Source organism: Canis lupus, chromosome X (genome assembly GCF_003254725.2).
Source record: "Canis lupus dingo isolate Sandy chromosome X, ASM325472v2, whole genome shotgun sequence".
Lineage (NCBI taxonomy): Eukaryota > Metazoa > Chordata > Mammalia > Carnivora > Canidae > Canis > Canis lupus.
The window spans coordinates 124,358,800-124,386,730 of NC_064281.1; the positions used below are offsets into that span (position 1 = coordinate 124,358,800).

At 38.6% G+C, this 27,931-nt stretch overlaps 1 protein-coding gene and 1 pseudogene across 3 annotated transcripts in view; both read left to right on the forward strand.

Moving 5' to 3' along the window:
- SPRY3 (sprouty RTK signaling antagonist 3) overlaps positions 1 to 5,939 on the forward strand; it is a 211,569-nt gene extending 205,630 nt beyond the window's left edge. For all 3 annotated transcript variants that reach the window (XM_035712376.2, XM_025460505.3, XM_049107317.1), the window contains one exon: positions 1,918 to 5,939. In XM_035712376.2, the coding sequence (XP_035568269.1) occupies positions 2,021 to 2,887 (867 nt within the window). In that variant the 5' untranslated portion in view covers positions 1,918 to 2,020 and the 3' untranslated portion in view covers positions 2,888 to 5,939. The remainder of the gene's footprint in view (positions 1 to 1,917) is intronic.
- LOC112668508 (dnaJ homolog subfamily B member 6-like) lies at positions 3,026 to 24,639 on the forward strand (annotated as a pseudogene).
- Positions 24,640 to 27,931: the final 3,292 nt, after the last annotated feature.

Here is a 27,931-nt window from a genome sequence, read left to right on the forward strand (position 1 = left end):
GAAAACTTCTTTTTCCTTTCCAGTGCTGAGATTCTGAATCTTAACAAAGTCCAGTGAAGGTAGATGTGGGAGGCTTCAGGGCGCTGTGAGTCCAAGTAAATAAAAGAGACATAAATTTTGCTTCTGAATGCTGAAATGAAAAAGGCCATGTTGCTTAGTTAGCCCTCAAGGATTGAAGATGTAGAAGGCGTAAATGAAGAGAAATCGTTGTCAGATTGTCTAGTTATACAAACACAGATCATAATGGGGCAGAGTCCTTCACGATCACCTAGTTTACTCTGCTAATTACCCGGAGAGTGGATTGAAGCCCAAACAAAGCAAGTGATTTGACAGAAGTTTCATAGATATTCTAGCCTTAGAATGTCCATCATGTTTATTTGCATTCTCTTGTGCTGCATTAAATAATATCAAAACAACTAGCTAAAAAGTGGAATTATAGTCAGACTGGTTCTTTTCTGTGATGTGCCAGAAAAGTTATTTTTAACCAAATTAAATCTTCTTTTCAAAAAACGAACAGATGTAAATTCAACTAAACAGGTTTGCATGGGGATATAGCCTCAAAAGGCAATGAATCTGGTCATATTATTAGCCACTGAGTCCTTTAGCAGCGGCCTCCTTATTTTTCCTGGTATTGAGCTTTGGGCACATTTCCGTGTCGTGTTTGCTTGCTTATGGAAACCTAATCAAGCACTATCCTCTTTCACTTGTTCATTTCTATTACTCATTCAAGCTTTGCGTTCCATACAGTAGTGTGAGTAATCGATCTATTTTGAGGAGGCCTGAAATATGATGGATTTCAAGTATATACTTTATTCATGCTAGTGCTTCCTAGGTCCTAATGCCTCCAGGGTGACTCTTGGATTTAGGTTTTCTAGTGTACACGTTTTTGGTCGTTCAGTCCTCCAGGGGGTGTAATGCGATGCCGGACTGTTTGTACGATATTTTTCACTATTATCACTACTATGCTTCATCAGATCCTCCAGGGAATGACCATCCACTCTTCCTGATGGTGGTACAGCAGAGGCACACGCATATGTTTTCTAGATATTCAACTTGGTTTAAATAGGTACAGCTACAGGTGAGATTTCAAATAATTCAGGGATCATCTTATATGGCTCCCCCAGCCCCGTTGTTACTCACACAAATATATAGAAGTTTGCTTCTGGAGCCATACTACTTTTAGGAAGAATTACCTCCTCAATAAGTTCAAGCAGATGGAAGGCGAGGAGAACTGCAAGATGATTAGTCTTGGCTTCCTTACACTTTGGAGAAGTTTTTTTCCCTATTATTCTACAGATAGCCTGATTTCTGTGCTCAGTGTCCGCCGTATCACTGTGCCTTGGCTGCCTGTAGTCATTGAATCGAGCAATTCCTCTCCCATCTATTTATGTATGCCTATCACAAATTATACTGAAGTGAGAATTTTGATTGATGGTGTATGTATATATACGTGTGTGTACATGTGTATATGTATGTCTCTCTTTCTTACACACACACACCTTCTCATGGAAGACTTTAGAACCTTTTTCTTTAACATTAGCATTACTTCAGGATGTCGTGTTTGCATTTGAAATCAGGTTCCATTTTTATTAGAATTTTGACACTCAAGGCCTGGATTTCTCTGTTAGCAAACATCTGAATGAGCTCACTGCTCCTGTGACCCTCATCACATGATGGGATACAAAAGGAATCAATGATGTGAGCTTTGCTCCCACAGTGCTTTATGGTCAGGATGGGTTGACCAGATCTGTCTGTAAAGAAGTAGGTAAGGTCCATCACAGAATGAAGGTGTAACATGAAGACTACCCTAAAGTAACTGAAGGCAGTGGTAGAGGTAGAGCCTGAGCTTTGTTAGTTCCCTGCAAAGTAGTCATGCTTGTGTCTTCTCATGGATTGTTTCTATTTCTTCTCTCCTAGGATTTTCTGATGTGCCCTAAGGTCCATGTAACTCCAAGGGCTCTTTATCACCACAAGTGCCACCCTGACCCAAAACCACTCAGAACTCAAGAATCAAGGCAGAATGGATGCTGCAGTGACAGATGATTTCCAACAAATTCTCCCTATCGAACAGCTGCGCTCTACTCATGCTAGCAATGATTATGTGGAACGGCCTCCAGTCCCCTGTAAACAGGCCCTCTCCAGCCCTTCCCTTATAGTGCAAACCCACAAATCTGATTGGTCCCTGGCTACCATGCCTACTGCTCTTCCCCGCAGTCTCAGCCAGTGCCATCAATTGCAGCCCTTGCCTCAGCATCTGAGCCAATCTAGCATTGCCAGCTCAATGTCCCATAGCACCACTGCCTCTGATCAAAGGCTCTTGGCCAGCATTACACCCTCACCTTCAGGCCAGTCCATCATCCGAACCCAGCCTGGAGCAGGGGCCCACCCAAAGGTGGATGGTGCTCTGAAGGGAGAAGCTGAGCAATCTGCAGTGCACCCCAGTGAGCACCTCTTCATTTGCGAGGAGTGTGGGCGCTGCAAATGTGTCCTCTGCACAGCAGCTCGTCCTCTCCCCTCCTGCTGGCTGTGCAACCAGCGTTGCCTTTGCTCTGCCGAGAGCCTCCTCGATTATGGCACTTGTCTCTGCTGTGTTAAGGGCCTCTTCTACCACTGCTCCACTGATGATGAAGACAACTGCGCTGATGAGCCCTGCTCCTGTGGGCCTAGCTCTTGCTTTGTCCGCTGGGCAGCCATGAGCCTCATCTCCCTCTTCCTACCTTGCCTGTGCTGCTACCTGCCTACCCGTGGATGCCTCCATCTGTGCCAGCAGGGCTATGATAGCCTCAGGCGACCAGGCTGCCGCTGTAAGAGGCACACCAACACTGTGTGCAGGAAAATCTCTTCTGGTAGTGCACCGTTCCCTAAGGCCCAGGAAAAGTCTGTATGACCTTCCCAAAAATGGATCCAGAGCTTTCTCCTTCTAACTCCCATTAGTCAAGTATAGGCCTCATCTTTGAAGAGGGGGAGAAGGATTAAAGCAGCCAAAGTTAGGGCCTCACCGGTGTTGCTCCTGCAGTGTCAGGGGATGGCCAAGTACATCCTGGTGCAGGATGCCTTGTTCTTTCTCACAGTATCTATCCCACTCCTCTTCAACCTTTTTACACCTTGCCATTTGAGCCCTGTGGCTGTCATGGCAAATTCAGGTGACACATAGGCATGAGATTTGGACACCGAGGACTGACAGAGCCAGCAACGTGGAGGTTTAGGGGCTCCCCAACATAATGCCTCTTGATGCAGGCTCTGCGCGTCACTCTACTTTCCACGGTGCCTTTGGAAACTTTCTCCTTAGATGGTTTTCACAGGTCCATGTGGAACAGTGTTCAATATTCCAGGGAATCTGACCCCTTTGCCCTGTTTACTGCCCTTTCTCTTCTTTACTCTTTTTCTCCCTCTCTCGTCTTATTCTGTGTTCCTTCCTCCTTCATCCCCACCCTTACTTCTTTTGGTTTTCTTCTTTCTCTATCCCTTCTCTCTACTCCTTTCCTCTTACTCTTTCCACCTAATTCGTTCTCTACTTGTATTTCTCTCTTGTTTGACCTCCCTTTGTTTCTCGCTACCTGTCCTTCTTTCTCTACTACGTCCAAAAGTGCTGTTTTTCCATAGGTGTTTCCTTTGACGCCAAACTTTGCTATGCTATACTATTTACTAAATTTTATTAAGGGAAATGGATTACTGTAATGAACTGATCACTAGCAATAGTCTGTATCCTGACGTGTGTGTGTGTGTGTGTACTCATAACCACACTCACCTGTTTGTGAGCATATGAGGCAAAAATTATCTTACATTTCCAGGTTTAACTAGTTGGAGTTTTACGCTCTTTCCCAATAATCAACTTATAGTACTGACAGATTCCACTAGCATGCGGAGTAGGATAGTAAATCAGGATGCTCATAACTTTGTATGTCTGACCCAAGTGCCAAAGGCAGACGTGCTTTATAGCTAAATGAACAAAGCAAGGGTATTACAGAGGTCTGTTCTCTCTTAGAAGCTAACTGCCCTGAGACTGCATGGCTCAGGCCTTAATTATGGACATAAAAAGTCATAAAACTTTAGAGCTGGAAGGAATCTTAACTGTTACTCTAGTTCAATGCCCTTATTTTGCAGATGGGAAAACTGAGGCCTGGAGACAGGAAGGGATTTTCCCAAGGCCACACATGGAGTTCATAGCAGGGTTGGGACTAGAATACAGGCCTTCTGACTCCTAGTTCAGTATTCTCTACCTACCCTACATCACACTAGGTCATGGGACTTTTCTCTTAGGACTCTGTTCACAGTGACAGAAAGCCATTGCCATTCAATTTGCTGTAACCATGCCAAGTTAGTGTGGTGGTCTTTATGCAGTGCATAGTGGGTAGCTCATTAACCATCAGGTGTTGAGGCTGCCCCCACTGGACATCACCTTTGGCTCTGTCACCTGTACAAGCTCAAGTGTGGAAACAAACAAACAAACAAACAAGGAATCCCTAACCAAGCTGTATCTTCGCCTACTCTTTGCTGCACACATTGTGCTCACTCCTGGCTTTGTCTGTCGTGGCAATTGCCTGAGAACTTAAATTTCAGCAACAGTGGAAAACTGAGATGAAAGACACATAAAGCAGAGAACTGACTTCTCTTTTACAAAAATACCAAGAGCCTGTGTTGTGAATCCACTTCAATGGGAAAAGGCTGCAGTGGGGATGGCAGGCAGCTAAAGACAGCTGCTAAAAGACACAAGAATTAGATCCAGTTTCCCTCTGTAAGTGAATCCAAAATTCACTGAGGAATTCAGAGATTGAGGGCACTTGCTTGAAATCAAGGTGCTCCAACTTAGTTTAAGACTTCCAGACTCTAACTTTATATATCATCTCTTTTAAAGTGTGCATGGATGTGTATCGCAGAGTGGAGACATGGAGAGAAATGTATAGTCATACACAGGGAGAAGAAGAAGGGAACGTCGACATCCCTTTGTCGGGTATATTCTAGAGAAATATGTGCCACTTAGTCTCTGTTGGTTCTGAATCTTCCTGAAGTGTACTGACATTTGGGCTGCACACAGCCCCATGCTTTCACTTTCGCCTCCTCTTCTAGAATTGCTTTGCTCTATTTTTGTATATATAAATATGTTATGACAATTATTAATAATGTTAACGATATTGCTGCAAATGGTGCCATATATAAGGTTTGGCTTCTTGGAACATTATAAACCCAAACCAATACCTGTAACCTCTTAAGTTGCTTTCAGATCCTTCCATTTTAAGTAACTTTTTAAAATTGTATGAGTCTGCCTGATTGAACTTTGACTTATCTACCCCTAAAAGCTGTGCCCAGTTCTCTGGGTCTAGCTGGATGGTGATGAGTAGCAACACACACTTCTCCCCGCTTATGCCTGAAATCTGCTTAGAGCTGAGATATATAAGGATTCTATGACACTAGTGCATTGTTCCTGGAGCTAAAGTTATTCTATGGATGTTTGCTTATTAGTTTCAGGGCCCAGACTATCACAAGTCCCTCCTCCTTGATAGCTCCTTGATATCCCAATCCTGCAGTCCTTACTCAGGCAAATTGTGCACTGCCAGAGGGGCCCTGGGCTCTGCCATACACCCAGAAGAGCTCTTCTCAGTGTATTTCTAAATGGCCTTACACTTGGTAGAAGAAACTGAAGGGTTACTCAAATGCAATTGCAATCTGCAATCTGCTGCTGAGTCAGGGCTTTCACTTGTGTCCAAGTTGGCCTGATACGGGCTGCATCTGGTTTACGTATAGATGGGTCCTGTTGGGGTATGTGTACAGACGTGTGAGTGTGCATATGTACCCTTCTGTGAAATCATATATATACATATACATACATATGTATATGTATATATATGTGTGTGTGTGTGTAAATATATATATTCACACATCTCTATATATTTTAATGTATTGCACATGTATATTTAAAATATATATGAAAGAACTCTAAATCCTGCAGAAAGCCTCTGTTTTCATTATTTTGCTACCTCGTGTCATGTACTGTATAAACAGGAATATTTAGAGGGTTGTTTCCTGCTTAGCATTTTTTTGCAGTTAAGTCATCTGTTACCCTCTGATTCTACTACTTTCCACATATTGGTTCCCTGATACATTTCACGTGACTTTAGCCAAGAGTTTTTCTTTGATTCCAGCCCATCTGCCCTTATCACAATGGCTATGATAAATATAGTGAACACTTATATAGTGCTTACTATGTGCTAAACACTGTTTTAAGCACATTGCCTATATTAGTTCATTTAATTCACACATTAAGATGTAGGTACCATTACAATTCCCGTTTCACATATAAGAAAACTGAAGCACAGAGAGGTTAATTGACTTGCCAATGGTAACAAAGCTTGTAGATGAAAGACCTAATATATCAACCAGAGCTGTCTGAGTCCAAAGTCCATGCTCTAGACTTAGGAATAGAAGTCTGGAGCATAAAGTAAACACTTCTGGTATAACAAGCCTCAAACAGTAAATAGTCCTTTCCCTAACTCCAGTTCCTCTGCAGTTTAACAGTTGAAACAAATGTGCTCCTGTGTTAGGATCAAAGCAATAGTTACAGATACCATATATTAGCTGCCTTGCTTCCCAAGATGGTGGCCACTTCTCAGTTTACAGTATAGAACTGGAAGAGAAATATTTTCACTTGTGCCAGACAAGGTGAGTTTTTAAGAGTGTAACCTTTTCTTTATAGGCCCAGGAAAACTAATTTGATTTCTTTCTGCAGAAAGTAGAACTAAAACTAGTTTTAGAACTTGAGACTAGTTGGAATTGTTAACATGTAAGTTCATTGATTATACCAAGTGCATTCTCTGACTCAAATGTAAGCACTCTGCTGAGGACCATTGTCCCATCACCTCCTTCATAGTGGCAATCCTTTACCCTGTTATTACTTCAGACCCAGAAAGAACATCTCTTAAAGAGCATCTGCTCCAACATCAACATTGTATAGTTGGAGAAAAAGACGCACAGAGTGAGAATATGACCTGTCCAAAGTTACATGGTTCTGAAATTGTGTAGAACTATGACTTATTTCCAGATGTCTGAATTTCTTAGAAAAGAAAACTCAAAGCAAAAGCTTATTTGCGATACCAAGGAAGTAAGAGTAAGGAAAAAGAGTAGGGAAGTAGGGAAGAAGGGCAATGAACATAAAGGAATGTATCATTGTGTTGGTCATAATCTGTTTCATGACAGGCTAATTTCTCAGTTTCTTATGACAGGCCATATTGCATCTCCATATAGCCCATCTGCGGGGGGCAGGGGGGAGAAGAAGAATTTAGCTCCTGCCTTCTATCTCAGTCAAATATCTCCCCTGTGAGATATTAACTCCCTTACACTTCTGGGTAGTACATGTGTGGATGCTCAAGCATGTACCTTGGCATGTCACACCTCAGCAGCAAGGGGCTGCTATAGTGGCTCCACTACACACAAGTGAGTATGTGGATATAGGGAGACATATGAATGTGATAACCTATGTATTCTCTGACTTGCTTTCAAGGGCTTCCTTCTGCATGGAAATGAATTCTGTGGTTCAACTAGAGGAATAATAAAGTCTCAAAATATCCTTCTTCTTAGCATAAAAAGAAACTTTATGTTACTGAATTCTTCAAAAAAACATGTCTAAAGCAATGCATGTCCAAGAATGCACTTATGTTCATTTAGGCTTCATCAGCATAATGGCAGGAAAACCGGTCAAGTTAATAAACTCTGAAAAAATGGCTAAGCAGGTTATTTAACCACATAAAAATAAAATATTCTGTTGATCAACTGAATTTTTTTCTATTTCAGCCACTAATTATGATGATATCACATAGACACATTCTAAGTGCTGTACTATGGTTTATTCTCATAAACAATAGTTCCCTGTGCCCTTTAGACCATTCATACATGAAGCCAAAGCATCTAGTCAATAAAAACATCCCATTGATAGTTTCATATCTATGGGCAATGTCATAAAAGCATTGAATGCATTCCCCTGATTTCATTCTTGCTTTTTTCATGTAAGGAAAGATGAGCATAGGAAAATCCTGAAAAATTTTCAAGGTGAATAATGAAATCATGCTACTACTACAAACAATACAGCAAAACTTTCCTTCAATGACATGTACTTTACTGAGTCCAGTTACTTCTCAGTTCTCATGTACCTGAGTTACTAGCAACATTTAACATAGTTTCTCATGCTGTCCTCCCCAAAACACTTTTACCACATAGCTTCTAGGATACCACATTCTTCTGGTTTCCTTCCTACTTCACTGTTTGTCCTCTGTATTCTTTACTGGACTCTCTCATTTTCCTTACCTCTTCATCATCAAGTATCCCAGCAATTGGTCTTTGAAATATACTCTTGGAGTACCATTTACATGATGAGTTTCAAAATTATATCTCCAGCCTGGACTACTCTCTTGGACTTCCCACTCATAGATCCAACTGCTTATTTCACATCTCTACTCTGATAGCTAGTAGGAATTTCAGATATAACATGTTCAAACCAAGCTCTTAATCTTTCTCTCCTCAAGCCTGATCTTTGCAGCATTTCCTATCTTTTTTAATGCCGATTCCAAGCTTCTGGCTGCTCAGATAAAAAAAAAAAAACTTTGTACCTATTCCTAGGCATTTTATTAGTAATAAATGTAGCTTAAATTCTCAACCTCAAATCCTCAATTAGCCTTTTACTCTGATGATTTAGCATGTGGTCATTAATCGTTCCTTTTTTTTTTTTTTAAAGATTTTATTTATTTATTTGAGAAAGAGAGTGTGAGAGAGAGCACAAGCAAGGTAGAGGGGTACAGGGAGGAGAAGTAGGCTCCCCACTGAGCAGGGAGCCCCATGTGGGACTCGAGCTCAGGACCCTGGGATCATGACCTGAGCCTAAGGGAGACACTCAACCACTGAGCCACCACATGCCCTGGCAAAGACTGAAATCCTTGGTCCTTTCATCCTAACCTAGGCCCACATCCTTATCTTGACCCTCAAATTGATCAACATATTACCAGTGTTGCTGCTTTCAAAGGCCAGAATGACAAGACACATAGCCTCAAGGAGAGACATCTTGAGAATGACACTGCTCATTCTTTAGGGATCTTGATGTCATTACAATCAATGTTATGTATGTTGCTTCCAAATGTATTAACTGGCCAGTCTCCTAGAAAAGTAGAGGGTAATTTGCACCCACAAGTTGTCATTCTCCAACTCTTCAGGCAGTTTTTTGACTATACCATATAATTGTCACATCTCTGATGATAAAAGCCACAGATGACAAGGATCTGGGAACCCCCAAGTTTTTTAGGAACTAACAAACATTGCTGATGTAGGTTACTAAGGAAAGAAAACAGAGACACTTAGGCAAATGCCTCAGTTCCATTAATATAGGGCTTTAACCTCAAATCACCTGTATGTTTTCCTACTATGACAAGATGAGGTGAACTATACAAGCATTCTAAAGGTTCATTTTGAACATATGTTTTAAGGCTTAAACTAAAGGGACACTGAATGACTCACTTGGCCTTTTTCTCTTCAGTCCACACTTTAATCTTAGTCTTCAAAGTCTTAGCATTCTGATGACAAAACCAAACCAAAACAGACAAACAAAAAACTAAAAAGGAAATTCAAGGAAAAGAATACAATTTTTATAATATCAGAGATTAGTTAGTAACAATTTTACTGCATGGAAGGGACCTTTCCCAATGGCAATGAAGGCCTCCCAAGTAGGAGAAGTCTCCAGGCCTATATTAACACATAAGCTATATTAAAGGAAGGAAAGAAAAATTAGTGAGGAGTAATACTAAATGCAAGTTGAGATTTTTTTTAAAGGGTTAAGAAAATGAGCCATATGAAAGAAAAAAGCTCTGCGATCAGTCTTTTTCCTCTCACCTAAACCTCTTGAACTCTTTCTGTCCTTGACTTTTATCATTACTCTTCTTTTTCAAGCTCCTATAACACTTCCACTGGAGTGATTCTGTGTGTGTGTGTGCGTGCGTGTGTGTGTGTGCATGTGCGTGTGCATGTACATGTGTGTGTGTGAGAGAGAGAGAGAGAGAGAGAGAAATGTGGATGGAGCCTTGAGCTCTCCCTTAGAGGTTCAAAGTTAAGAGTATGCCCATTAACACTCTCAGCCTTTCAAACTCCCTTCTAGGACATGTCCCAGAGTAACTGGATCTTACACTAAATGACGAGGTTTCTCTACTTCAGAAATACCAGACTGGATTTGTGGCTTTCCCTGGATTGGCTTCTTCATGGTCAATGTAGTGTTGTGGAAATCACAGTACCCTGAGACCAGTTAATAAAATAAAAATCTTTGGAGGTAGGGCTGAAGAATGGCTGTTTAAAAAATTTCCTGTGTGATTATAATATGCAAACAGAGTTGAGAAAGCCTAATCACTTCATTCTATAAATGTAGATACTGAAGCTCAGAGAGGGGAAGTGACTTAAACATAACCACACAGTGAGTTAGAAACAAAGTTAGGAGTTATGAGAACCCAGATCTGCTGGCTCCTTGGCCAGAGATCTTATCTTCATACTACACTGCTTCTTTTTCTATCCCGTGCATTCTGGACCTTGCTTTTCTCATTTGTAAAATGAAGATAATGAATTCTAGAGATTTTATGAGAGTCCTTAAAACAGACACATTTCTAATGTATAAGGTTCTGCACAAATCTGAAAGAATGTGTTATACTTGAGGGAATTAATATACACCACATATGTGAAGCTGAGTCTATAAAATAACATAATGGAAATGGTTTCATATTTTAGACAATTATTTGGGTATTGTGTCTAATAATACGTATCAAGAAGTATCCCTTATGTGGGTTGTAAGTACCTTTAAACTTAACTTGGTACCAGTGACAATCAAGAAGTTAGAAGTCAGAGGTCATTATTTTCTTTCTCTTTCCCTCATTGCAACTGGAATTTTTAAAAATATAAAAGTAGTGACATATCTGGACTTCTTATAATTAGTCAACTAAAACATGTCCTTAGGACTGAACTAGCCCAGTGTTTCTAGGAGACTTGTAGATTCCATTCCTGAGGGAAGGGATTAAAAAAAAAAGATGTCTCTTCTGAAAGGCAGGATGCATGTAAAGGCAAGGGAAGGGCTGCCGATTAGGAGAAGCTACTGCTAAAGAAGTGAGAAAGGAGGGAAGAGGTTTTCTGATTTGGCTGATCTAAGGAAGTGGATTATTTGAGGGTCTAGTATCCCCAGAATGATCTGTAACCACAGGAAACACATTTCCTGAATTCCAGGGCCCCAGAACAGAGTTCTAGACCCATTCCAGTTTTATCCATCCCAGATATTAGGAATTTCCGGAGGGGGGCACTTGTATTCCCCTAGGAGTCATACATCTGGCTACTTGTTTATTTGGTAAAAATGGAATTCTGTACCATTTATAAAATGGACCTCTTGTGTCTTCCTTATTTTGAAAGTATAATGCACATTCCTAATTCATCATTCATTTTTGCCAATGATTTTTAAGTATTTTTGAAAGTTATTTTTAAATACAAAAATGTATTTATTTAACAAAGCACTCCTTTATCCTTTTATTTCAGCCATCCTAATAAATTAAAAAGAAGTCATGATTAAACTAGGTATTTCTATATGTCACATTACAAACTAGTTTTAAAAATCTACTTAGTATATATATCATCATTTCATCTTGAAATGCCTCCTTTTTAAGCGGGAAGCAGAGAGTCAAGGAATTTGAATGAATCAAGAGGACTAAAAGTATAGTGATAGGTGCTTATAATCCAGACCTGCCTCAGGCAGGAGTTACCATTCAGGTAATTAAGAGGTGATGACCCTAGTCTCAACTTGGGTTGTTAAAGGCCGTGTTTCAGGGGGCTATGATTTCCTAAAAATATAACCCAAAAAGCTCCTTGCTAATAGCTACACTGCTGATGAAGTACTTGTGCTTTGACTTCCCTAGTTCTAAAGGAATTAGAACTGGTTATGCATTAATGGTAGTAACATTGACATCTATTTCAAGAGAACTTCAAATAAACAGAATGGAGAATGGACCTGGGGAGAATAAAGGGTACTTATTCCATAAAAGCCTGGAACATAACCTGAAGTACAGAAGCAACGTCGAATTTAGAATTAGAAGATAAATGTAATAACACATAAGACAATATGAGATGGTAGAAGCCAGTCTTGATGAATTTCATCCAAAGAATTCTAGGTCACTCTACTAGGTGTTAGGCACCTTTGGTAGGTTACTTAGGCTTTCTGTGCCTGGTTTTGATCCCAGAAACCATGACTCTAAATATTTCATGCTCCTAGTGACTATAATCTATTGCTTTTCAGTATAAAAATTGCCATATGAGTAGCGTCATAGGATGTCCCCATTTACCTGGGACAGTTTCAGTTAACTCCTGCTTCCCATAAAATTTAATAGTGCCTTCTTATATTCTGAGAACTTATCCTGACACAACTTGGATATCACATGTAATAGTAAGCTTAATTAGCTAACTTTGATAAAACCATTGCATGAAAAGCATTCTAAACAATTTCAATGTTGGTCCATCTCTCCTATTATCCTCAAACACCATCCGAAATTGACCCCCCTCCCCATTTTTAAAGTCCTTCTTATCCAGCTTGCATCCCCTGGTCCATCATAGCACCTTTGACCTTTTTTATCTCCCTAGCACGCTTGATTTAAAAATCTAAACTTTAGTGAAATGAAACCACTTGTTCCACATTTTCATCTTAACAGATGAATGTGGTTAAAGAAAAATACACAACCACAAACTTCAAATGAGCCATCAGTACCACCAGATATTTCTACTTTACTTCTCTCTTCAGTTTGTTTTCCAAATTTCAAAAAGGCTACCTCATACTTCTCTCATCACACATCCAATACTCCCAGTTTGTCCATGCCTCCACTCCATCTATGACCTTGCCACATACCATTGAGAAAATAGAGGCATTCTCTTCTAAATCTTCTCCAGCCAGGCTTTTGAACCGATCCTCCACTGAAATGGCTTTGCTTGATGTCTTCGATGATTCTACTTTCCTAAATCCAATGGTAAATTCTCAATCTTCATCTCACACAAATTGCTGCAGCACTTGTCCAAGCTGATCACACCCCCCTATCATGACTTATGTTCCCCAGAAAACCAATAGAACCTGAGATGAGGACTAGCATGCAGTTGGTTTATTTGAGGAGCTGACTCAGGAAATAAGAAAGGGGACTGAGAAGAATGAATCAGGAAGAGAGGGACCATCAATTCCAGGGTATAGTATTGATCTGTTTGCCACTGTAGGCAACTGTGGACTATTCACACTGAGGACTTCCTGTGGAACTGCGTAGATGCACTTCAGAATTTTCCAGCAGACATAAAGAGAGGAGTGTTTATCCATCATATTCTATCTCCCATTGACCAAGGGTAATCTGAGAGAGTATTCACTCACTGGCACTTGCAGGCTCGTCCATGAACTAGAATCGCTGAGCAGGCTCCTGTAGGTGTTCTACCCAGCGAGAGCAAAGAAGCCCCAAGGCAGGAGGAGATAGTAGAAGAAACAGATGAATAAGGTAGCATCAGGTTTCCCCTGCATACAGCTGCTACAGCAATGTCCTGAGCAAAAAGGGGGTCGAGGAACACGTGACATGGGGCAAAAAAGACTTTTAACACACCCCCCTTCTTGAAATATATTCTTTACTTGTCATCCTGCACACCATACTCTCCCTGTCCTCTTCCTGCCTCAATGATCTCTCTCTTCTTTTCCAAGTCCTTTTATGGTTCCTCTGTATGAAACTTCTCTAAAGTATTAAAGCGCCAAAAATTTCAGTTCTTAGTCTTCTCCTCTTCTCTACCTACACTCACTTTCTTGGTGATCTCATCTAATCTCCTGCATTTAAGCACCATTTTTATATACTCACGACTCCCAAATTTATATCTCTAGCCTCATCTCTCCCCTGAATTCCAGACATTTTTCTTAAAATCTACACTTAAAAGTTTTATAATAATAATAATAATAATATAAAGTTTTATATTATTATAAAACTGAACATATTTAGAACATAAATGATTTCTATACTCCTAAAAATTGTTCCTCTCTCAGTTTCCCCCGTTTCTGTGTAAATTATGACTCCATTCTGGGACTTCTGGGTGGTGGCTCAGTGGTTGAGAGTCTGCCTTAAGCTCAGGTTGTAATCCCGAGGTGCTGGGATTGAGTCCCACACAGGGAGCCTGCTTCTCCCTCTGCCTATGCGTCTGCCTCTCTCTGTATGTGTCTCTCATGTATAAATAGCATCTTAAAAAAAGTGATGACTCCATTCTTCCAATGACTCAAGCCAAGCACTTTGAAGTATTCTTGATTCCTACTTTTTCTTCATATCAATTAGTCAACAAATCCTGTTAGCTGTACCCTCAAAATAAATTCAAAATTTGACCACTTCTCTCTATTTTCACTACTACTACCCAGTCTCATTCACCTGTGTCTGCTCCCTTGATAACTGCAGCAGCCCCTTGATTCTACTCTTAACCCCTCTCCCAAAGTCTGTTCCCAACAGAGAAACGAGAGTGATTGTTCCAAAACTGAAGGCTGGATCTTGTCATTCTCCTGCATAAAATCCTCCAATGGTCTTCCAATTCACTTAGAATTGGATTGATAATTTCCATCATGGTTATAAAGCCCTATATATATGCTCTTCTGATAAGTACATGGCCCAGTCCCTCGTTTAATATCAGGGGTCCACTCAAATATCACTTCCTTAAGGACCATCCTAAATCAGCATTGCTCACTATTTTATCCTTGTTTTGCTTCATTTTTTTCCCGATAGGATTTCTTACTACCTCATTACTATATTTTATTGTTGAATGAATAAATAAATGGATATTGTGGTAGTTAAATTGGAGCAAGCTTTCTCTTTTATTTTTATAAGATTATTTTTTAAAGTTTTTATTTAAATCCCAGTTAACATGCAGTGTAACATTAGTTTCTGGCATACAACTTAGTGATTGAACACATTCATACAACACCCAGTGCTCATCATAAGTGCCCTCCTTAATTCCCATCACCTATATAACTTATACCCCAACCTATCTCCCCTCTGGTAACCATCATTGTATTCTTTTTTTTTTTCAAACTGTAATTTATTTCATTTTTATTTGTTTTTTTTTTATATTTTTAACTTTTTTTCTTTTTTTTAATTCATCATTGTATTCTTTATAGTCAAGTGTCTGTTTCTTTTTTCTTCTTCCATTTGCTCATAGGTTTTGTTTCTTAAATTCTACATATTAGTGAAATCATATGGTATTTGTCTTTCTATGAATAGTTTATTTCACTCTAGCTCCATCCACATCATTGCAAATGGCAAGATTTCATTCTTTTTTTGTGGCTGAGTAATATTCCATTGTATATATATACCAAATCTTTTTTTCCTCCTCAGATCCAGGATTAGGCTTCAGTTTAGGGCTAGAATATGGGTAAGGTCAGGGTTGGAGCCAGGATGATAGTATGTGCCTATTATCCTGCAGTTTAGAGACCTCTGCAGAGGGATAAGATTAGGGTTAGGGTTTTGGTTATGGCTAGGTTTAGGGGTTAGTGGTTAGGGTTAGCGTTTGAGGTAGGATTTGGTTTTCAGCCAGGGTTAGGATGAGGGCATAAGTATATGCCTTGTATTCTGCAGTTCAGAAAGCTCTCCAGAGAATAAAACCTCAGACTTTTGTTGGGGTGAGAATAAACATGGCAAACATCCACTGGCTGAGGTAGAGGGAGTTTGGCACTATAAATACTCTAACTGGATATTCAATTAGTCCTTCTTTTTTGATCTCTATCTTTGCACCCATTTTCAGAAATACTATAAATTCTTCTTTTAAGTATTTATTTTCATTCCAGTTGGTTAACATACAGTGTTATATTAGTTTTAGTTGTACAATATGGTGACCAACTAATTTCATACATCACCCGGTGTTCATCACTACAAGTGCCCTCCTTAATCCTCATCTCCTATTTCACTTCACCCCCACCCACCTCCCCTCTGGTGACCATCAGGGTGTTCTCAATTGTTAAGAATCTGTTTCTAAGTTGGCCTCCCTCTTTTCTCCCTCTGTGATCGTTTGTTTTGTTTCTTATATTCCATATATGACTGAAATCATACAGAGCAATCTTTATGGAAGTCAACAAATATTGGTAAATGTGCCTGTGTGCCACCCATTGCTTTATATATTGTTCCACTGTGTTCTCTCCCAAAACTCTTCCCTTGCCCCTTGGAATCTCTGCTTATTTTATTTCTCCACTTCTGGAACTAACTAACACCCTGAAATTACATTGCTGCCCCTTTAGCACTTTCTAGTGGTTGTTGTTTATTCTCCCGTATATGACTTTACTTCATTCACAATGCAGCTTAGACTCCAAGGAGATGAAGATTTGAGTATTATCCTCATAAAAAAAGTGTTGGTTGGAATTGTATGGGTGTATGATCTCTGCCAGAAAGTATACACTGGAGAAATGCAGAACACTAACAGAATCTTTCCTTTAAAGTGATGACTATAGGCAGCCCGGGTGGCTGAGCGGTTTAGCGCCGCCTTCAGCCCAGGGCCTGATTCCGGAGACCCAGGATCCAGTCCCACGTCAGGCTTCTCCCTCTGCCTGTGTCTCTTCCTCTCTCTCTCTCTCTCCCTCTGTGTGTCTCTCATGAATAAATGAATAAAATCTTAAAAAAAATAAAGTGATGACTATCATAATTAGAGAAAAGAAAGAGACTTTTACTGGTAAGAGTTCCAGTCATTAACAAAGGCAGGTTCACTGGACCTCTTTAAAGTATTTATATTAATGTATGTTTGGAAACAACTGCACTATAAAAATAACAGATAACAATTGTCAAGATCCCACTATGTTCCAAGTATAAAATTTAATCTTCATGACCAACTTTATGACACAGATTTTTTATAACTCTTGACAACAGATAAGGAAACTGAGACTTTGGAAAGTTAAGTGATTCGTTTAAGGCAATACAGTCAACAAGATTTTTTTCAGATTTACTGAGGTACAATTGATAAATAAAAATTGTATGATTCAAAGTAGATAATGTAATGTTTTGATATATGTATATATTATAAACCTAATACCATTATCAAGCTAATTAATATATCCATCATCTTACATACTTTTTATTTTTGTTTTTTATTTAAGTTTAATTTAACTAATGTATGTACTATTAGTTTCAGAGGGGATTCAGAGGGGATGAAGTGATGCATCAGTTGCATATAATACCCAGTGCTCATTACATCAAGTGCCCTCCTTAATGCCTATCACTCAGTTTCCCCGTCCTCCCACCACCCCTCCAGCACCCTCAGTTTGTTTCCTTAAGAATCTCTTATGGTTTGTCTCCCTCTGTTTTCATCTTATTTTTTCTCCTCTTCCCCTATGATCCTCTGTTTTGTTTCTTAAATTCCACATATGGTATTTGTCTTTCTCTGACTGACTTATTTCACTTTGCACAATACTTTCTAGTTCCATCTACATCCCTGCACATAGCAATATTTCATTCTTTCTGATGGCCGAGTACTATTCCATTGTGTATATATGCCACATCTTCTTTATCCATTCATCTGTCAATGGACATCTGGGCTCTTTCCATATTAGATTATTGTGGACATTGCTGCTATAAATATTGGGGTGTGTGTGCCTCTCCAAACCACTATGTTTGTATCCTTTGGGCAAATACCCAGTAGTTCAATTGCTGGGTTGTAGGGTAGCTCTATTTTGAACTTCTTGAGGACCCTCCACACTGTTTTCCAGAGTGACTGCACCAGCTTGCACTCCCACTAACAGTGTAAGAGGGTTTCCCTCTTTTCCACATCATTGCCAACAACTGCTGTTTCCTGACTTGTTAATCTTAGCCATTCTGACCATCGACCTCATGTAGTTTGTGTGTGTTGGGAGCACTTGAGATCTAGTGTCAGCAATTTCAAGTATACAATGTAGTTTTCAGTCAGTCACATTGCTATACATTAAATCTCTAGAATGTATTCATACCGCACAACTGAAACTTTGTACCCTCCAAACTCCCCATTTCCCCCTCCCAACAAACTCTGGTAATTACCATTCTACTCCCTGCTTATATGAGTTTGACTGATTCATAAGTGTTGTCACAAACGGTAAAATTTCCTTCTTTTTAAAGGGTGACTAATATAATTTTCCTTCTTTTTGAAGGGTGACTAATATAAATTTTCTTTATGCATTAATCCACCAATGGACACTTAGGTTGTTTCCATATCTTGATTACTATATGAATAACACTGCAATAAACATGGAGTGCAAATATCTCTTTGAGATACTGATTTCATTTCCTTCAGATATGTACCCAGATGTGAGATTGCTCTATCATATGATAGTTCCATTTTTAATTTTTTTGAGGAATCTCCATACTGTTTCCATAATGGCTGTAGCAATGTATATTTCCACCGACAACATACAAAGATTCTCAATTCTGCACATCTGATCAACTTTTATTATCTTTTATGATTTTGATAAGAGGCATTCTAACAGGTGTGAAGTGATACTTCAATTGTAGTTTTGATTTGTATTTTCATGATGATTAGTGATGTTAAATATCCTTTCATATACCTTTTGGCCATTTTTATGTTTTCTTTGGAGAAATGTCTATTCAGGTCCTCTGCTTATTTCTTAATCAGGTTATTTGGGGTTTTTTCTTGTTTACTATTGAGTGAGTTCCTTATGTATTTTGAATTCTAACCTCTTACCAAATGAATAGTTTGCAAATATTTTCTCCACTCCATAGGCTGTCTTTCACTCTGTTGATGGTTTCCTTTTCTGTGCAGACTTTTGGTTTGATGCAATCCCACTTGTCTCTTTTTGTTTATGTTGCCTCATGCTTTTGATGTCATATCCAAAAAAATCATGTTAAATTTCTGGCTGATTTGCTTGTCTGTTGCTTGCCATAACCGGTATCAAGATCTCAAGTTAGCTGTTACGCTGGCTTTTCCTGATAGTTTGTCATTGAGGTTGCTCTTGTTTTCAACAATACCAGTTGAGACTTTTTCCCTGCCCAAATCTAGCTCAGGACCACTTTGTCCAGCAATGAAGTTGCTAGTCCTTATGACTTACCTCATCTCTGGAGAATTACCATGACACGGAGCTGGAGGTGAATATAGGAGCAGTTCCAGACTAAAATGCCACAAACTCTCATTATTCTTACTGAAGTTTAGTAGATTTCCTTGAATAGACTCTTTTCAATTTTTTATGCCTTTTGCTAGTTTACAGATTTCTGTAATCGTAGTTTTTGAAAGTTTTGTCTAGTTTTTTGTTGTTGTTTTGTGGTGTGTGTGTGTGTGTGTGTGTGTGTGTAGAGGACTTACCAAGCTCCCCACTCAGAATTTCTGAACGTCCTGCCCTAGATCATTGATTTTTTAAAAATCTTTCTTCTTTTTAATACAATCATTGGAAGCTATAAATTTCCATAAAAACACTGCTGTATCTGTAGACCTACACATTTTGATATATTGCATTTTTTAAAGATTTTATTTATTTGCCAGAGAGAGAGAGAGAGGAAATGAGAAGAGAGAGAGAAGCAGGCTTCCAGTTGAATAGGGAGCCCAATGTGGGGCTCAATTCCAGAACCCTGGGATCATGACCTGAGCTGAAAGCAGATGCTTAACTGACTGAGCCACCCAGATGCTCTGATGTGTTGCATTTTGATTATCACTAAGTGGTAAATATTTCCAGTTTCCTTTTTGGCTCATGGTTATTTAGAAGGCTGTCTATTCATATCCAAGTAGTTGAGGATTTTCTAGGTATCTTTTTTTTCTTCAGATTTTTATTTACATTCTAGGTAGCCAACTCACGGCAGTATTGGTTTCAGGAGTAGAATTCAGTGATTCATCACTTACATACAACATATAGTGGTATCCTTTAACTATTTTTTTGTGATTTAATATTGTTTTGGTGAGTGAACAATCTCTACTTTAAATTTCTTTTAATTTATTAAGACTTATTTTTGTCACATTATATGGTCCTTTGTGGAATGTTTCATGTGTAGTTGAAAATTATGCTGTTTTGGAATGAAGTGTTTTATAAATGTTAATTGAATCATTATTGGTATTTAGTGTTGTTCAGGTCTTTTTTATCCTTACTGATTTTCTGTGTGCTTGTTTTATCAATTACTGAATGAAGTGTATTGACATTTCCAACTCTAATTGTACATTATCTATGTCTCCTCTCATTTATGACAGATTTTGCTTTATGTTTATTCAATATCTGTTTTTAGATGTATGCACAGTTAAAATTGTTGTATCTTCTCCTAGAATTGATTCCTTTATCATCATGTGGTATCCTGTTCATCCTTGATAATATTTTTTTATTGGAGTTCAATTTCCCAACATATAGCATAACATCTAGTGCTCATCCCGCCAAGTGTCCCCCTCAGTGCCCATCACCCAGTCACCCCAACCCCCCACCCACCTCCCTTTCCACTATCCCTTGTTCGTTTCCCAGAATTAGGTGTCTCTCATGTTTTGTCACCCTCACTGATATTTTCACTCATTTTCTCTCCTTTCCCTTTATTCCCTTTCACTAATTTTAATATCCCCCAAATGAGTGAGACCATATAATGTTCGTCCTTCTCCGATTGACTTCTTTCACTAGGCATAATACCCTCCAGTTCCATCCATGTCGAAGCAAATGGTGGGCATATGTCATTTCTAATGGCTGAGTAATATTCCATTGTATACATAGACCACATCTTCTTTATCCATCATCTGTCGATGGACACCGAGGCTCCTTCCACAGTTTGGCTATTGTGGACATTGCTGCTATGAAACATTGAGGTGCAGGTGTCCTGCCGTTTCACTGCATCTGTATCTTTGGGGTAAATCCCCAGCAGTGTAATTGCTAGGTCGTAGGGCAGTTCTATTTTTAACTCTTTGAGGAACCTCCACACAGTTTTCCAGAGTGACTGCACTAGTTCACATTCCCACCAACAGTGCAGGAGGGTTCCCCTTTCTCCACATCCTCTCCAACATGTATTGTTTCCTGTCTTAATTTTCACCATTCTCACTGGGGTGAGGTGGGATCTCATTGTGGTTTTGGTTTGTATTTCTCATCCCTGATAATATAACTCATTTAGAAATCTACTTTATTTGATATTAAAGTAGCTACTCAATCCTTCTTTTGGATAGAATTTAAATAGTATATTTTTCTCCATCCTATGGCTTAATATTTAAGGCTGTTGACTTGTAGGCACTTACAGTTTCTTATATAGGCACATATAATGGTATTTTACTGTGACAATATTTTAAATTAAAATTTTTAGGTTATTTACATTTAATGGAATAATTAATGTGGCTGATGTAATTCTACTTTTTTACTCTTTGTTTTCAATTTGTTCTATCAATTATTAGTTCCTTTTTGTCTTTTTCCCCCTTCTTTTGTGTTGAGAGGGTTTGTTTGTTTATTTGGTTTGGTTTGGGTTGACAATTTATTTCCTTCATTGGCTTATTAGCTTTACCTCTTAAATTTTTTTAGATCATTTTCCTTAGAGTTGATAATGTAAATGTTTGACTTATCAGTCTGCCTTCAGATACATTACACTTTCAGGTTCAGGGTAAGAACTTTACCACAAACTTCCATTTTTCTCCTCTCATCATTAGTGTTACTGTTGTCATAGACAATATTTCCAAAATACATTATTATTATTTATAAACAATTAAAATTTATTTTTAACCTATAGAGCTACAATTTATACTTTTTAAAAAAGATTTTACTTATTGATTCATGAGAGACACACATACACAGAGGCAGAGACACAGGCAGATGGAGAAGCATGCTCCATGAGGGATCCTGATACAGGACTCGATCCCGGGACACCGGGATCATGCCTTAAGCTGAAGGCAGATGCTCAACTGCTGAGCCACCCAGGACTCACCAATTTATAATTTTTGATGTACAATTCTTTCAGTTTCCACAAATGCATCACACTGTATAGCCACCACCCTGATCAAGATATCCCTAAAGTTCTTTCATACAAATCCTTTGTAGATAACTCTTATCTGCAGCCCCAGACCCTGGCAACCAGCAGTCTTATTTCTATCTCTTTAGTAAGGAGTTTCATCAATGTTGTATAAATGGAATCATAGGGTATATAGGCTTTTGAGTCTGGCTTCTTTAATTTGACATAATATATTTGAGATTCATTTATGTTGTTGTATGTTTCAGTAGTTTGTTTCTGTTGTATTCACTTGCAATTTGAAGGACATTTTAATTGTTTTCAATTTTTGGCAATGATGAATAAAGTTGCTCTACATATGCTTATGCAGGTATTTATGTAAACATAAGTTTTTATCTTTAATGAGCAAACTTTATAAGAAAATTTCAAACTGTTTTCCCAAGTGGCTATACTATTGCTCACCAGGAATGTGTCAGAGTTGCAATTGCTCCAAATCAGCATCAGCACTTGGTATTGTTACTCAAAAAAGATTTTAGCTACTCTAATAGGTGTGTTAGTCTTGTCTCATTGTTATTTTTATTGTATGCATGTTTTTCTTTAAATTATTGAGCATATTATATATTTTTTTAAATTTTTATTTATTTATGATAGTCACACAGAGAGAGAGAGAGAGGCAGAGACACAGGCAGAGGGAGAAGCAGGCTCCATGCACCGGGAGCCCGATGTGGGATTCGATCCCGGGTTTCCAGGATCGCGCCCTGGGCCAAAGGCAGGCGCCAAACCCCTGCGCCAGCCAGGGATCCCGAGCATATTATATTTATCACACTTGTTTAAGGTATTTGTCTGCTGAGTACATTATCTCTTAACATTTTTGTGTCTGTTTCTGTTCTACAATTTTACTCCTGGTATGAGTAACATTTGCATGCCTGATAATTTTTCATTGGTTATTAGGCTATGAAAATTAATATTTTTGAACGTTGGACTTTGTTGTCTTTTTTAAAGAGTGTTAAATTTTGGGGCGCCTGGGTGGCTCAGTGGTTGACTGTTGGCCTTTGGCTCAGGGCATGATCCCGGGGTCCTGGGATGGAGTCCCGCATCGGGCTCCCCACAGAGAGCCTGCTTCTCCCTCTGCCTGTGTCTGCCTCTCTCCTTGTGTCTCTCATGAATAAATAAATAAAATCTTTAAAAAGGAGTGTTAAAATTTGACAGACTTTTGTATCAAGGTGATTTCTTGGAGATTTCTTTTTTTTAAATTCTGTCAGGGAAAATCTAGGATAGCCTTTTCTTTAAGGCTAATTTACTAAGATGTGACCCTTTTTGGCATTTCTATTAATGTCCAACATTTATCAGAGGTATTTTTACTCTGGCTGGTCACAACTCTTTAGTAAGGAGTTTCATCCTTCTGTTCTCAGTTCATCCATCCTTCTAGTTCTCAGTTCTGTGGGGGCTCTTGGTAGTTGTTATTTTATTTGTGTTGTGGGGGTGGGTATACATGTGTGGATTAATGTTTAACCAAAGACTTAAGAAGACCCTTATGCAGATTTCTGGAGAGATTTTCCTGACTAATTCTCCCCTCTTCAGTTCTCCATCCTCAAACTCAATTCTCTGTCCTGTCAACTCAGACTAATGTGTTCTGCTTGGTGTTCTCCCAGCACCACAGTCCAAGGCACCAGAAGGTATCTCCAAGCACAAAATAATCATAGGGCCCACTTTACTTCTTTTCCTTATTTTAGAGGTCACAATCCTTTACTCTTTTTCTCCAGTGTCTGAAAACTGACATTATATATGTTTTCTCCACTCTTTTCGTTATTTATGGTGGGAAGATAATTTCAAATATTAAGGTCTGAGTTTGAATCTCAGACATTTTCTTTTTCCTATACTCATACCTTAGGTGATGCTATCCAATCTTATTGCTTTATATAATATTTATACCTTGACACATTTCCAAAATTAATTTCTTCAGCCTGGACTTCTCTCAAACCCAGATGTATATAGTCAGCTGGCATATACGCTTGAATGTTTGATGGACATCTAAAGTCTTCAGAGAAAGGGAAGTGTGTGAGGAGTTGCCACCCATCCTGCCAGCTGCCTGTCCTCAGACTCACTCCAACAAATAAGTCTTGAGAATAAAGAAGCCTAGAAAACATTCAAACAAGTAGCTGAGGCATATGAAATGCTATTAGATGCTAAAAAAATGGGGACCTATGACGAATATGGCATAGAAGAATAAGTGATGGAGGTGGAGGTGGAATTCATTTGGACAATCTGTTTGAGTTTGGTTTCACATTCCATAACCTAGGTGACATCTTCAGGGAATTTTTTGGTGGAAGGTGCCCATTTTCAATTGACTTCTTCAAAGATGCATTTGAGGTTCATTTTTGGGAGTCAAAGAGGCCTCCCGTGGAAGCAGGAGCCAAGGCGCAGGGTCATTCATTCTTCCTTGCTTTCAGTGGATTTCTGTCTCTGGAAAGAGTTTTTTCTTTTGATACAGAATTTACTTCCTTAGGTCATAGCCTCACTTCATTCTTTTCCACAGCATTTGGTGGTAGTGGGATAGGCAACTCTAAATCTATATCATCTTCATTAAAATGGTTAATGGCAGAAAAATCACTACAAAGAGAATTATTCACAATGGTGAAGAAAGAGTAGAGGTTGAAGAAAATGGCTAAAGTTCTTAATGATAAATGGTAAGGAGCAGCTGCTACACTTGGGTAACAAGCAACTCAATGCAGGCATGTAACAGAAATGTTACCTATAATGGGCACCAATGAGGATTAACAGGAACATTTATTTTTTGAAGATTTCAAATGAACTGAACTTTCAGTATAACTGTACCTAATCTAAAGTATTTATACACAGCTCATTGGAACCCTATTTGTCATAGACTTTTTAAAAATTATTTATTTATTTATTTATGATAGTCACACACAGAGAGAGAGAGAGAGAGAGAGGCAGAGACATAGGCAGAGGGAGAAGCAGGCTCCATGCACGGGGAGCCCGACGTGGGATTTGATCCGGGGTCTCCAGGATCGTGCCCTGGGCCAAAGGCAGGCGCTAAACCACTGCGCCACCCAGGGATCCCTGTCATAGACTTTTGAGTTTATTGTTGGGACCACATAATAGGACCACTATTTTGCACTATTTGGGAATTGGGGGTTTCTTGTTGTTTTGGTTTTTGTCTTTAAAATTGGGGGATCCCTGGGTGGCTCAGTGGTTTAACACCTGCCTTCGGCCCAGGGTGTGATCCTGGAGTCCCGGGATGGAGTCCCACATCGGGCTCCCTGCGTGGAGCCTGCTTCTCCCTCTGCCTGTGTCTCTGCCTCTCTCTCTGTGTGTCTCCCATGGATAAATAAATAGAATCTTTAAAAAAAAATAAAATAAAATTGTCGTGAACCTCTGTATGTACTTTGCTTTTTTCCTCAAAACTTATTTATTTATTTATTTACTTATTTACTTATTTACTTACTTACTTACTTATTTAAGAGTGAGAGGCAGAGGGAGAAGCAGACTCCCCACTGAGCAGAAAGCCCCGATGCAGGGCTTGATTCCAGGACTCTGAGATCATGACCTGAGCTGAAGGCAGATGCTTAACTCACTCACTTTGCTTTTTTATTCAACATGATCCAAGGTGGCCATGACTCTCAGACTAACACCAGCATAGACCTGCTTTTCATTGTGTTTCAAATGTGAGCCAGGTAGATAGAGTCAACCTGCTGTGAAGTTAACATTGCCAGGATGAATCTTACACAAAAATAATCTCAGTTTTTGTCAGTATTTAATATATTAATGCATTAATGGTGATAGATTTTTCATTTAATATGACTTTAAGATTCTTTTCCAGTTGTGCGTGAATGCTGACAACTTAGTAAGTTTTAAAAATAAACAATATTTAAACAAAATATGTAATATTAAGCCTAGGTTCAAAAAAGTAAAGCTGGTAAACTGGGTCTTTGTCATTAACTTGAAAAAATGCAAAGGTATTGGGGATCCCTGGGTGGCTCAGTGGTTTGGTGCCTACCTTCAGCCCAGGGAGGGATCGAGTCCCACATCAGGTTCCCTGCATGGAGCATGCTTCTCCCTCTGCCTGTGTCTCTGCCTCTCTCTCTCTCTCTCTCTCTCATGAATAAATAAAATCTTTTAAAAAATGCAAGGGTATTTGGTGCAAAACAGAAACAAAAATAACTCCTAGTCTTCATTCCTTTATCCTTTCTTTCCAAACCTTGTTCTACACCATTGTCCAACAATTCCATTATTCTAGTTGTTATGTCCATCCTTGAGTCTTTTCTTTCTCTAACACCTCATGTGTAATCTATCAAGAAGTTCTTTTGGCTATGCTACTTGAATTATATATAGAATACAACCCCCTCTAATGACTTCCACTGCTACCACTACCCTATCAAAGCTCACATTATCTCTCACCTATATTACCTTAATAGCCTCCCAACAGGTCTTCTTGTTTCTGTTACTGTACTCCTTACCTTCTATCTCCTCAGAAAAGCCTAGGTGGTTTTGTTAAATTTTAAGTCAGATAATGTCATATCTCTTGCCAAATTCTGCAATAGCTTCCCATATCGTTTTCTTTCCTTGCTCATTCCACTTTAGCAGGGCCAAGATTAGGATGAGGCAAAAGAGGAACCCAGTACACAAAATTTAAGGAAGTATTCATTCTCAGGGTCATGTGAGTGCCTAATCCTTGTCTTGGCCCTGTACTTCAGTCATACTGACTTCTTTGCTGTCCTTCAAAAAAATCCCAAGAATGTTTTGGCCTTGGGTCCTTTGCATTTGATGTGCTCACTGCTTTGAATATATTCTTCCACCCAGTACTTGCATGTTTTGCTTGTGCTCTTCATTCAGGTTTCTATGAAAATCACCTTGTCATTGAGGTTCTACCTCATACTCTCACTCCGTTTTTCTGTCCCTTTATGCCTCTCTAGTTTTCTTCTTAGCACTTACCACCACTTAATATACTATTTATTCATATATTGCCTATATCTACTATAAGAATGTAAGCTCACTGAAAGCAGAAACTTCGTTTTATTTTTTGCTGTGTTCCCAGGAATTGGAATAGTGCCTGGTCCATTGTAAGCATTACATAAATTATTTGTTGAATAAATGAATATGCATAGCCTCTTATTTTTTACTTATTTTCATTTTATTCCTTTCTTGCAAGCAACACATACTAGATGTGTTTTTTACTCAATTTTATGGCATTGTCTTTTTTAAAAAGAATAAAAAGAATAACAGAATATCTGTTATTATAATATCTGATACACTTTAATTTCTTACATATTTAATATTTAATTTAATAAATCTATTTATTTTGCATTGTTTCCCCAAGCTTGCTAATTTGATAAAGCTATTAACTCAGTTTTTCCTTTGTTAATTTGTGAGCTCTAATATGCTTTACCATTTTATTAGTTACTGCAACTTTCCAACACATATGCCTCCACTATTATCTGAAAGCATATTTTTTTTCTATTATGATTTTCTGCTATTCCAATATTTTAATTTAGGATATGTTCTTATTTATTTGGAATACTTTCACTTTTCTCACTCTACTAAATTCATACTTTCCATGATAAGATAAAAGATAAGATCTTTAGAATGTTTACTTCTCTGTTTGTATTCATTTTTTACCCATAACTCTTATTTTTCATAGATGAGGTAGTACTTTTAGTTCTAGACATTAGAGTGTCTGTAGAAATATGGAACTTTTGTTTCAAAAGTCCTTATTTGACATTTATGTTACCCATTTCCAGAGAGTCTATTATTATCCATTTATATTAACTACTATACTTCAAATGCAGAGTTTTTTCAGTTCAGGGATTGTTCTCTTATTGTTTGATTAGTTTGGTTACTTTCTATATATTTTTTCTCCTTCTGAAGCTGAAATTGTTCACATATTTGGCCTCCTGCATCTATATATCAATGTGGATCCATATCATAGAGCTTTTTGATATTGATTCCTAGGCACTTGTTTAGCTCACAGTGCAAAAATCTCAGCACTAATTCTTTTTGTTATAATTATCACA